The sequence below is a fragment of the Acinonyx jubatus genome, chromosome A1 (assembly GCF_027475565.1).
Source record: "Acinonyx jubatus isolate Ajub_Pintada_27869175 chromosome A1, VMU_Ajub_asm_v1.0, whole genome shotgun sequence".
NCBI classification, from domain to species: Eukaryota; Metazoa; Chordata; class Mammalia; order Carnivora; family Felidae; genus Acinonyx; species Acinonyx jubatus.
Genome location: NC_069380.1, coordinates 141,720,090 through 141,732,194, shown reverse-complemented (window position 1 = coordinate 141,732,194; position 12,105 = coordinate 141,720,090). Strand labels below are relative to the sequence as shown.

Genomic DNA, 12,105 nt, shown 5'->3' with positions numbered 1-12,105 from the left:
CTCACTTTAACAACTTAAAAATAAATTAATGCTAAAATCCCCGTTATGCTTATGTGTGCGTGTGCATATGCCTTAAAAGAGAAAGAAGCATTTCCTGGGTTTTCCTGAATTACTATGAACAGCAAATCCAAAGAACCAATTAAAACAAGTTTTTTTCTTCAATGATTTTTATATGAAATTTAACACTCGAAATAAATGTTTCATTACTTACTGGTTCCTCTTTAACAACTAGGCATAAATCACCATCACTGCTCCGAGTACCAAATCCATTTAAAGAGGACCCAACCAAAAAAAGTCTGCTTTCTAGAGAAATAGAACAGATTATAAAGTATTATTTAAAATTTTAAATAGGAACATATATATGTAAAGGGCATGCAAAATAGGAAAACATACGTGGAAATAAGAGCTGAATTTCTCTCTGCAGCTGTGTTCGACACAGTTCTTTCTTCTTTAAATCACTTACTTGCTGCTGACATGCTTCAAATAACTCCAGTATCTGCTGACTCAACTTGAATCCACCACAACAAAAAGTAAAAATTTTGTTCAGAAACGTAAACGTAATTACCATACTAAGAAGTGTAAAACAACACTACCAACGGTATCTTTAAAATGAATACATATGATCTCCTTACACTTTCCAAAACTACTGTCACTCAAGTAATGATAGTTACTTAGTAAATAAAATAGTTACAAACTTTTCCCAAGTAAAGTATCGTTGGTTAATCACAAAAAAGTACAACTGGTCACAGATAATTCTTAAAGAATATAATCCACGGGAGAGCAAACTATAATCTTTGGTTGCGGCCTGTTTTGGGAAGGCACATGAGCAAAGAATAGTTTTTACATTTTTAAAGGGTATATAAACAAACAGATAAATAAAAATACGCAACAGAAACATGTGAGTGGCAAAGTATAAGACATTTACTGTCTGTCCCTTTAAAAAACAAGTTTTGCCCAACCCCTGATATTTATACCACCAATAACAAACACTAACAAACTTTAGAAGCCCCTGGTTGTCTTTTCATGCAAACCACCCTTATTCCCCATTCTTACAATACTGGCCTGAACCCTGTCTTTTTGTTGCCATCTACAGTTAGATCTTCTTGTTTATCTACCTATTTGATTCACACTTCCCCCTTCAACCCAACTCTTGCCATCATCACAGGTAATTTCCTCATCTACAATGCGCTACGTATCACAACATACTCCCACCATTTCTGAACTTTCTTACTCCAACATTTTTTCCCAGCTTTACAATCCCAGAGCCATAACATGGTCTTTACAATAAAACAGAATTTCTCTAGCTCTGAAATTTAATAGACCTGGATTCCACTGAATCCTTTCTTTTCTCCGAGCTTATCAACACCTGAATGGTGTGATTTCCTTCCCTACCCAGTCTATACCCCAGAGTGCATCCCTTGAACCACTCTTTTATCATGCCTTAACATTATTCCCGTGTGAAGCTCTGACTCCTGTCCTGCAAAATGCTAATCTTAGGTCTAAACAAACAACCACCTTCTAAGCTCTTACATCTCAGTCGCTAACATGAAGCTGAAAAAAATATTTAAATCACAAAATTGGCATCTTTCAAATTTATATTTTAAGGTCTAGCCCAGGGTTGGTCCTTACCATCACTAAGACACCCATGCCTCTGGTTAGATTTTGCTCTCATTTTACACCATCACCATTTTAAATCTTTACTACTTTTCTCAAGTCCCCTATACTTACTTCATTTTCTTTAGCAAATAACTTTACATAAAGTTTACTACGCAAATTGAAATACCAGATGTGACATTCCTCAGTTTCCTAACTGCAACCTTTTGCAAACTAACATATCTAAATAAAATAAAATCTCATCTCCTTCCCTCTTCTGTCAGACAAACTGTTCTCTTCCCCTATTCAAAGTTCATCCCTCTACCAATACTTTGGTATCCAAGCCTTCTGGTCACTCCAGAGCACAAATATTTCCATCTGTTTTTCATCTTTCTCTTGCATTTTCAGCCTCTCCTTCTCTAGGCCTTCCTCAGAGTCCAGGCACAAGTCCACCCATCATTTAAAATATTTTCTTAAAATGAACAAAACAAAAAAAGGAAATAGATTCAAATATACAGAGAACAAAATGGTAGTTGTCAGAAGGAGAAGGTGAGGGAATAGGCAAAATAAGTGAAGGGGATTAAGAGGTACAAAGTTTCAGGGGTGCCTGGGTGGCTCAATCGGTTAAGCGTCCAACTTCGGCTCAGGTCATAATCTCACGGTTTGTGGGTTTCACCCCTGCATCAGGCTCTGTGCTGACAGCTCAGAACCTGGAGCCTACTTTGGATTGTGTGGCTCCCTCTCTCTCTGCCCTTCCCCTGCTCACACACACACACGCACACGCACACACACACGCTCTCTCTCTCTCTCTCAAAAATAAACATTAAGATACAACATTTAATAAAAAAAAGAGGTACAAACTTTCAGTTATAAAATAAACAAGTTACAGAAATGAAAGGTACAGCACAGGAAATATTGTCAGTAGTATTACAATAATTGTGTATGGTGACAGTAATTATACTTATTGTGGTGAGCATTTCCTAATATATACAATTGTCAAATCACCATGTTGTACACCTAAAATTAATATAATATCAGCTATCCTTCAACTAGAAATAAGTTTTTTAATTAAAATAAAAGAAATTTTTAAGTAGACTGAGAAAAGAGTGAATAAACAAAACATTTCCTTTTATCATGTTTAGATTACACATTTTAAGAAGACAGGCAGTCTGGGCAACTTGGCAATGAAAGAGACACAATTTTTTAATATCACTTTGATAATATTAACATCCTCAACATTAATATTTTAATACTTTTTAATAACCTTCCCTCCAAAAAGATAAAGCAACTAGGAGAATTAAATAAACAGATCAAACCAAACCAAATCAAAATACAACATGGTGAACAAATACAATACAATAACTATGTATTACTCATGGACCCCAAAATATGAGCAGAGGGGACCAAATACCAATAGTACCAAGACCTACATGGTATCAGAAATAAGAAGAAAAAAAGGAAAAAAAATTTTTGGACAGTCCCAAAGCCAGACCATCCAGAAATCAAACTGCCCATAGGTACTACTTCCTGCTCCCTTCCTCAAATTAAGGAATCCAATTCAGAGTGGAACAGCAATCAAAACTGGGGGAGAGTTTCACAGGTTATATGCAAGAGTCCACAGATAAATGTAAGAGGATCACAGAAATATCAGAAATCTCAAAAAAAAAAAAAAAGTGAAAGCTCCTTTCTAAAACAAAGCAAGAAACTGGAAGGAGGAGAAATCTAAAATAAACAGTAAAGAGCCATTAGAGGCAAAGAAAAGACAGTGTAGCATTACAATGATTCTGACTCCACGGGGACATTTGACAATGCCTAGCAACATTTTTAGTTACCATAACTGGGGGGAAGAGAGGTGCCATTGGTTCATCACTGGTATCTAATAGATAGAGGCCAGAATGCCACTAAACATCTTACCCTAAATAGGTTGATCCCTCACAGCAAAGGTCATCTAACTCAAAAATGCCAATATTGCAGAGGGTGAAAAATCCTACTCTATATAAAAGGAGAGAAGGGGCGCCTGGGTGGTGCAGTCGGTTAAGCGTCCGACTTCAGCCAGGTCACGATCTCGCGGTCCGTGAGTTCGAGCCCCGCGTCAGGCTCTGGGCTGATGGCTCAGAGCCTGGAGCCTGTTTCCGATTCTGTGTCTCCCTCTCTCTCTGCCCCTCCCCCGTTCATGCTCTGTCTCTCTCTGTCCCAAAAATAAATAAATGTTGAAAAAAAAAATTTAAAAAAAAAAAAGGAGAGAAAAGGTCTCAGAAAATATATTTCTTAAATACTACATAACAACAGAAGACAAGTCCTAAAGCCATAAACCCAGGAAAGCTAGCCTGCCCAACCCTCATAAAAATGGTACAGGAAAAGATCCCTCAGTTGTATTTGTATTTGTTAAATACAAATTAACAGAAAACTGGAATCTCAGAAAGGGAGGAGGTGCGAATGAGAGGCAAGAAAAAACATTTGAAGAAATGATGCCTAAAGAGGATTCTGGTCAATTCCCATACAAAGTTTTAATAAGAAAACAGAAGAAAGTAACACTCCTACAGATAATAAAGCACACCACAAAGACATGTCCACAAGATTAATGGAATTTTTAACATAATATATCAAGCCAAGGCATTTTTTCTCGTGTTTGAAGTTTCTAAGGTTACTAGTATAGTACTATACTAGTATATATATTAGTACTAACAAAAAACAATCAGAAATCTGCATTTAAAAAACATCAATAACAGCAAAAAACAAGAAATATTTAGAAATATATTTACCAAAAGATATATAAAACTTGTACATTTAAATTACCAAATATTGATGTAAGAAATTAAAAGCCTAAACAAATGGAGAGCTATACCATGCCCATGGATCAAATAACTACTAGTAAGACGTTAATTCTCCTGAAATTAATCTATACAGTCAGTATAATCAAAAGAAAAGAAAAGATGGGAGGCCAGGTGGCTCAGTTGGGTGAGTGTCTGACTTCAGCTCAGGTCATGATCTCATGGTTTGTGGATTCAAGCCCTGCATCGGGGCCTGGAGCCTGCTTTGGGTGACTCTCTCTGTCCCTCCTCTGTTGACACCCTCTGTCTCTCTCTCTCTCAAAATAAGTAAATAAACATTAAAAAAGGGGGTGGGGGGTGGGGCACCCGGGTGGCTCAGTCGGTTAAGTGTCCAACTTCGGCTCAGGTCATGATCTCCCAGCCAGTGAGTTCCAGCCTCGCATCAGGCTCTGTGCTGACAGCTCAGACCCTGGAGCCTGCTTCAGAGTCTGTGTCCTTCTCTCTGCCCTTCCCCTGTCACTCAAAAGTAAAAAGAAAAGAAAAGAAAAGAAAAGAAAAGAAAAGAAAAGAAAAGAAAAGAAAAGAAAAGAAAAGAAAAGAAAGAAAGAAAGAAAGAAAGAAAGAAAGAAAGAAAGAAAGAAAAGAGACAAGACCAGACCTAGCAGGCTTGTTTCTAGAAACTAAGAAAATAACTTTAAATTTTATTTGAAAGGCAAAAAAACAAGAACACACACACACACACAAAGAAGAAGACAAAAGTTGGAGGATTTGCATTACCTGCCTTCAAGACTTACAAGATAGTATGGCATTGGCAAAAGGATAAAAAAGATAACAAAAAATATTGAAAATATTTGTGAATATTATGTCATTATATAATGACTCAAACTAATGAGGAAGAGAGGTATAGATGAAATAAAACTGGCAGTATGTTGGTAGTTTTTAAAGTTTGGTGACATAAGGATCTGTGATACCATATTCTATTTTTGTATATATTTGATATTTTCCATAATAAAAAGCATCCAAGTTTATAAAAGATTTGAAGAAGGTTTCCAGTAAAGTGGTTAATATAAATATTTTTTAATTTTTTTTTTTAACATTTATTTTTGAGAGACAGAGAGAGATAGAGCATGAGCAGGGGAAGGGGAGAGAGAGAGGCAGGCTCCGGGCTCCGAGCTCCAAGCTGTCAGCACGGGGCCCGATGCAGGGCTCGAACTCACAAACCACGAGTTCATGTGAGTCCATGGCCTGAGCCAAAGTTGGATGCTTAACTGACTGAGGCACCCCGGCACCCCTAAAATTTTAAATGACACTTGAATGATTAAGTTTCATTCATCTGTAGGATTGGCAAACTATAACCTGTAAGCCAAATAACCGTCTCTGAACTGTTTTACAGGCCAGTAACATAAAATAATTTTTACATTTTTTAAGGATTGCTTCAAAAAGAAAGAAAAAAAATTTAACAGAGGCCCCACATAGCCCACACGTCTAAAATATTTACTATTTGGCCCTTATAGAAAAGTTTTGCCAATCCCCTGATCTACAGAATCAGTTAGGCAGATCAACACAATCCTAGAACTGATAGCAGGTACTATCCTACATATAATTACATTTGTTGGATAACAAAAAGTTACAAATTTCTTTATAACAATGCTCAAATGAAATTTTATATATAAAAATTCTTTCATCTGAATGATCGTGTTCATATAGAAACATTCACATATGAAAAAATTTATGATTATATGAAAAATATAATACTATATACTAGCTCCCTTCCCTTTTTTACACTCATGGAAACATTTCTTCTCTTTCAAGTACTGTTATAATGGAGATCTAATAGGTTTCTATACAAAAGAATTTTCCTTACTATCTATTTACTTAGGGATTCTTATTATCAAATTATGTTTTTGTATCTTAGAACAAACACCATATAGAATATAGAGTAAAAATACGACAAAACTCAAAATTAATACACATATATGCTAAAGTAAGACTTCTACTTAAATTTAGAGAAATATTTCAGAAGACGGTTCAATAATTCAGGGGAGAAGGGAGGGAGGTAGGATATGAATTCTCCTCAGCTGATGAATATCAAGCATCAAATATTCAGATCATCTATGTAACAGCAAGGTGACTATGAATAATGGCACTTCAGGAACTTTCTTTAATTGCTTTTGCTTCACTCAGGCACCTGGGTGGCTCAGTGAGTTAAGAGTCTGACTCTTGGGTCTCGGCTCAGGTCATGATCTCGTGGTTTTATGAGTTCAAGCTCCACATCGGGCTTTGTGCGGGCAATGTGGAGCCTGCTTAGGATTCTCTCTCTCCCTCTATCGCTGCCACTCCCCCCACTCACACTGTCTCTCTCTCTCTCTCTCTCAAAACAAATAAACTTCAAAAATATAATAATTGCTTTTGTTTCCTTATCGTTAGTTTAAAAAAATAATTACGACAAAGTATCCGTAAAATAGATTATTCTTTAAAGTTATTTAAATTTTTTTAATGTTTATTTATTTTTGAGAGAGAGCATGAGTGGGGTAGGGACACAGAGAGGGCAGGGAATCTGAAACAGGATCCAAGATCTGAGCTGTCAGCACAGAGCCCCACGCAGGGCTGGAACTCGGGAACAGTGAGATCATGACCTAGGCTTAAGTCGGCCGCTTAACCAACTGAGCCACCCAGGCCCCCCTATTCTTAAAGTTATTTAAATCTCTACAATACTACCTGTTTAGGCTGCCTGCCAAGATCTACTGCTTTAACTTCAAAGTAATAATAATAGTAAAAGATACCTATTTTTTACTATAAGTAAATGTTATATATGTTCAAAACTGTAAAAAGATTTATATACATACAGTTTAAAATACTATTGTTTCTTCCAAATATAAATGTTCATTTTTCCTAAAAAAATACTATAACCCGTCCTCAAAGTCAGGCTCAAACAAATTACAAGTTATCACTGTCTTAGGTCAACACAAGCCATCAAGGACAAGTATAGATTGGGATTCAGAAAAAATTTTAAGTGTGTCAATAAATAAAGCCTAATGTCATCCTCAGCAGCTTCTATATCTGCCCCTGTTCACTGGGTCCCCAGGTAAAAGAAAGCAAAAAAACCTATCAGCTGGGATTACCAAGACCTGACCACATACTATAATATATGAAAATGGTGACAGGCTTTTGACTAAACATAATTGCTATTTGAAACAACAAGCACAAGTCAGTAATGAGCTATCAAGGCAAGGGAAATAAAATTAAGTATGGTACAGAAAACATTAGTTATTAGTTCATAAACATTTCAACAAAACAGGCAATTTCTCAAGCTCTCTCAGGCTCTCTCCCCTCAGACACAAAGACTGCCATAATCTTACAATACAGTACTGGGACAGTTGGGTGGCTCAGTCAGGTAAGTTTCCAACTCTTGGTTTTGGCTCTGGGCATGATCTCACAGTTCTTAAGACTGAGCCCCACACAGGGGGTCACCCTGCTTGAGATTTTCTCTCTCTCTCTGTTCCTCTCACACTCGTGCACACATGCATGTGCACACAAACGGGCTCTTTCCTTCTCTCTCAAAAAATAAACTTTAAAAAAAAGAAAGAAAAAGTTGGTATTAATTACTGAATACAGTTAGATAAGTAATAAAAGTTTAAATTCATTACTGATGCTGAATTCCCTTTCTCTTAAAATTAACTAAAATAAAATAGAATCAGGAAAATGTCATGTCAAAAATAACACACTCCTTGTTAGCAGGTTAAATTACTATGTTTTTGTGTGTGGACAAAATGTAGTCTTCTTAATTTATCAACTGGCACAATGATTAGGCAGTCTGAATTACTGATTTCTTTCCCTTAAGTTTGACTGCTTTTAGGCATATATTATTACTGAACTTGGCCAAGAAATAAAAGAATGGAAAAACAAAATAAAACAAGTTTTCACTTGAGGACCTCTTCTGCTGAGTCCTGGCCTAGATTTTCTACATAAATTTACATCTCAGTAGCTTTCAAAACTTTTCTGACACATACATTACAAAGATAGGGCCCTTGGAATAAGTTTAACTAAGGAGGCAAAAGATCTTCACAATGAAGACTAAAAAATATTGACAAAAGAAACCGAAGACAACAAATAAATAGAAAGACATCCCATATTTGCAGATTGGAAGAATTAAAATTGCTAAGAAGTTCACAGTACCCAAAATGATCTATAGATTTAATGCAATCCCTATCAAAACTCAAATGGCATTTTTCACAGAAATAGAAAAGACATTGGTAAAATTCCTATGGAACCCAAATGACCCAGAATAGCTACAACAATCTTGAGCAAGAACAAAAAAGCTGGAAGCATCACACTTCCTGATTTCAAATTATATTACAAAGCTATAGTAATCAAAATATTATGGTACTGGCATAAAAAACAGACACACAGACCACACTAGAGAGCACAGAAATAAACCTATCTGGTACCTTGAACAAAGGTACCAAGACTTCACAATGGAAAAAGGGTATTCTTCAACAATGTTGGGCAAACTGGATATCTATGTGCAAAAGAATGAAAATGGACCTCTATCTTACACCATACACAAAAGCTAAGTCAAAATGGATTAAGGATTTAACTGTAAGATCTGAAACAGTAAAACTCCTTAGCAAAGAAGAGCGTAAAAAAGCTCCCTGACAATGGTCTTGCAATGATTTTTTGGACTTGACACCAAAATCACAGGTAACTAAAGCTAAAATCAAGTGGGACTACATCAAACTAAGAAGTTTTTGCACAGCAAAAGAAACAGTCAACAAAATGAAAAAGCAATCTACAGAATGGGAGAAAATTATTTGCAAATGATATACCAAATAAGGGGTTAATATCCAAAATATAAAGAAACTCATATGACTCAATAGCAATCAATTAATCAATAATCCAATTTAAAAACGGGCAAAGGACCTGAACATTTTCCAATGACACACAAATGTCAACAGATACATGAAAAGATGTTCAACATTACTAATCATCAGGGAGATGCAAATCAAAGCCACAATGAGATATCGTCTCACACTTGTTAAAAGACCATTATCAAAGTCAAAGGTGACAAGTGTCAGCAAGGATGCAGAGGAAAGGAAACACATACTGTCTGTGAGAATGTAAATTGGTACAACCACACTGGAAAGCAGTATGGAGACTCCTCAAAAAATTAAAAATATGGGGCACCCGGGTGGCTCAGCTGGTTGGGAGTCTGGCTCTTGGTTTTGGCTCGGGTCATGACCTCATGATTTGTGGGTTCGTGGCCCTGTGTTAGGCTCTGTGCTGACAGCATGCAGAGCCTGCTTGGGATTCTCTCTCTCTGCTTCTCCCCCACTAGCACTCACTCTCTCTTAAAAATAAATAAATAAACTTTAAAAAATTAAAAAATGGAACTACCATATGATCCAGCAATTCCACTTCTGGGTATACATTCAAAGGAAATAAAACCAGTATCTCAAAGAGATATCTGCACTTCCATGTTCACTGTAGCATTAAACAGTAGCCAAGATAAGAAAACAACCTAAATGTCAACCGACAAATGGATAAACAAAATGTGGTATATAAACATATACACACATACGTATACATACATATACATACACACACACATACATACACCATGGAATATCATTTGGCCTTAAAAAAGAAGGAAATTCTGCCATTTGCAACATGGATAAACCTGGAAGACAATATAGTAAATGAAATAAACTAAACATAAAAAGAAAACACTGCATGATCTCCACTTTTATACGAAATCTAAAAAAGTCAAATTAATAAGCAGAGAGTAGAACAGTGATTATCAGGAGCTGGGGGTATGGAGGAAATGGGGTGATGTTGATGAAAGCATACACACTTCCAGTTATAAGATGATTAAGTTCTAGAGACATAATTCACAATATGGTGACTTTAATTAATAATAATGTATTGTGCGGGCGACTGGGTGGCTCAGTCAGTTAAGTATCTGACTTCGGCTCAGGTTATGATCTCACAGTTTGTGAGTTCGAGCCCCACGTTGGGCTCTGTGCTAACAGCACAGAACCTGGAGTTCACATCGAGTTCTGTGTCTCCCTCTCTCTCTGCCTCTTCCCCGCTCAAACTCAGTCTTTGTCTCTCTCTCTCAAAAGCAAACACTTAAAAAAATTTTTTTAATAATCATGTATTATATACTTGAAATTTGCTAATAGACTGTACCTTAGTTGTTCTCACCACAAAAAAAGTGTGGTAACTATGGGAGGCGATGGACATTAGGTTGATTATGGTAAATCACAATTTACAGACATTATAGTTACACCTTAAATATATACAATTTTTATTTGTCAATCATATCTCAAAAAAGCTGAAGTAAAAGATTAGCAGGAGTTGTGGGCATACACGCATTTTAACTACAGTTGACCTTTGAATAACACAGGTTTGAACTGCACAGGTATCCTTATACTCAGATTTTTTTCGATAAATACAGTATAGTACTATAAATGGATTTTCTCTTCCCTACGATTTCAACATTTTTTCTCCATCCTATTTTAAGAATACAGTATATGATACATTCAACATACAAAATGCACGTTAACTGACTGTTTATGTTATTGGTAAGGCTTCCAGTCAACAGGCTATTAGCAGTGAAGTTTTGGTGGTGTCAAAAGTTATACAAGGATTTCGACAGTGTAGGAGGCTAGCACCCCTAACCACTGTGTTGTTCAGTGGCCAAGTGTATTTAAAATTCAGAGAGCCAACACTTTACAAATACTTTATCCCCTTTTTTAATGTTTCTAAATAAAGTGAAATACTGAAATTTAAAAAAAAAAAATTTTTTTTAAACATGGAGCCTCTAAGAGATCTGTAAGATAACTGTCCCTAAACTGTTCCTCCAAGGGTGCCAAGAGGATCCACCATATTTTCTCCTTTCCAAAATTAAACATTATAAAAGATACCTTGAATAATTAATTCACAATCATCTTTTTTATTTTATAATCAGTACCAAGAAAACCTCAGCCTAACCTCATCTCAACTAAAAATTCAAAATCAATTACTTCAACTCACATAGTATCTTCAAACTAATCAGAATTTCCAAAGAACAGTTATAATAGAATTCAGGAGCTTGGTTAACTCTTGATTCCTCTACAGCCTCTTTTTTGTCCAGGCAACCATATATTCACCTAAAAGCTAGAGTGAAATAAATGTTAATTCAGAAAGGTAATTCAGATATTTTAAAGAATTCTGTTAATATAGCAACTTGAAAAAAACTGACAAAAGATTTTAAAATGGAGGAAAAATGTAAACTCAAAGGGTATTCATTTTCAAAAACTTAAATCTTCAGGTTTCAAAACACAGAATATGAATTTTCAAAGTAATTAAAACTAACTAACAAAACCTCTCCTTGGAGCTAACTGAACCAGTTGATGACTCATTATTATTATAATAAATTCATTATTACCAAGCTTAAGTGAATCGTCTAACACCAGCCAGCAACTGGTCTTTCTCTATTTTATTTCTCTGGTCACAGCTTGATTTCCTGCCCTCAGTCAATTTTATTTCAAACCCTCTCCACTATTCTCAAACCCTGGACATCCCACTTCATTCTCCTCACTCTTAACAGATGCCCTTGCATAATAATTCATAAAGAAAACAGGAAGAAGCCACTCAACTATGGGAACTCCACATTAATGTCTCTATATCATATCTACAAACTTCCTTATTATCTACACCTATCCTCCCCTCCTTTCCTCCAGTTCCAGAAAGCTTTTCT

The 12,105-nt window shown here is 35.9% G+C and overlaps 1 protein-coding gene across 4 annotated transcripts in view; it reads right to left on the bottom strand.

Moving 5' to 3' along the window:
* Positions 1-12,105, bottom strand: part of TENT2 (terminal nucleotidyltransferase 2) — a 71,166-nt gene that overhangs the window by 44,264 nt on the left and 14,797 nt on the right. For all 4 annotated transcript variants that reach the window (XM_053224326.1, XM_015069095.3, XM_015069091.3 and 1 more), the window contains 2 exons: positions 394-508; positions 212-303 (listed from right to left, as the gene is read on the bottom strand). In XM_053224326.1, the coding sequence (XP_053080301.1) occupies positions 212-303; positions 394-508 (207 nt within the window). The remainder of the gene's footprint in view (positions 1-211; positions 304-393; positions 509-12,105) is intronic.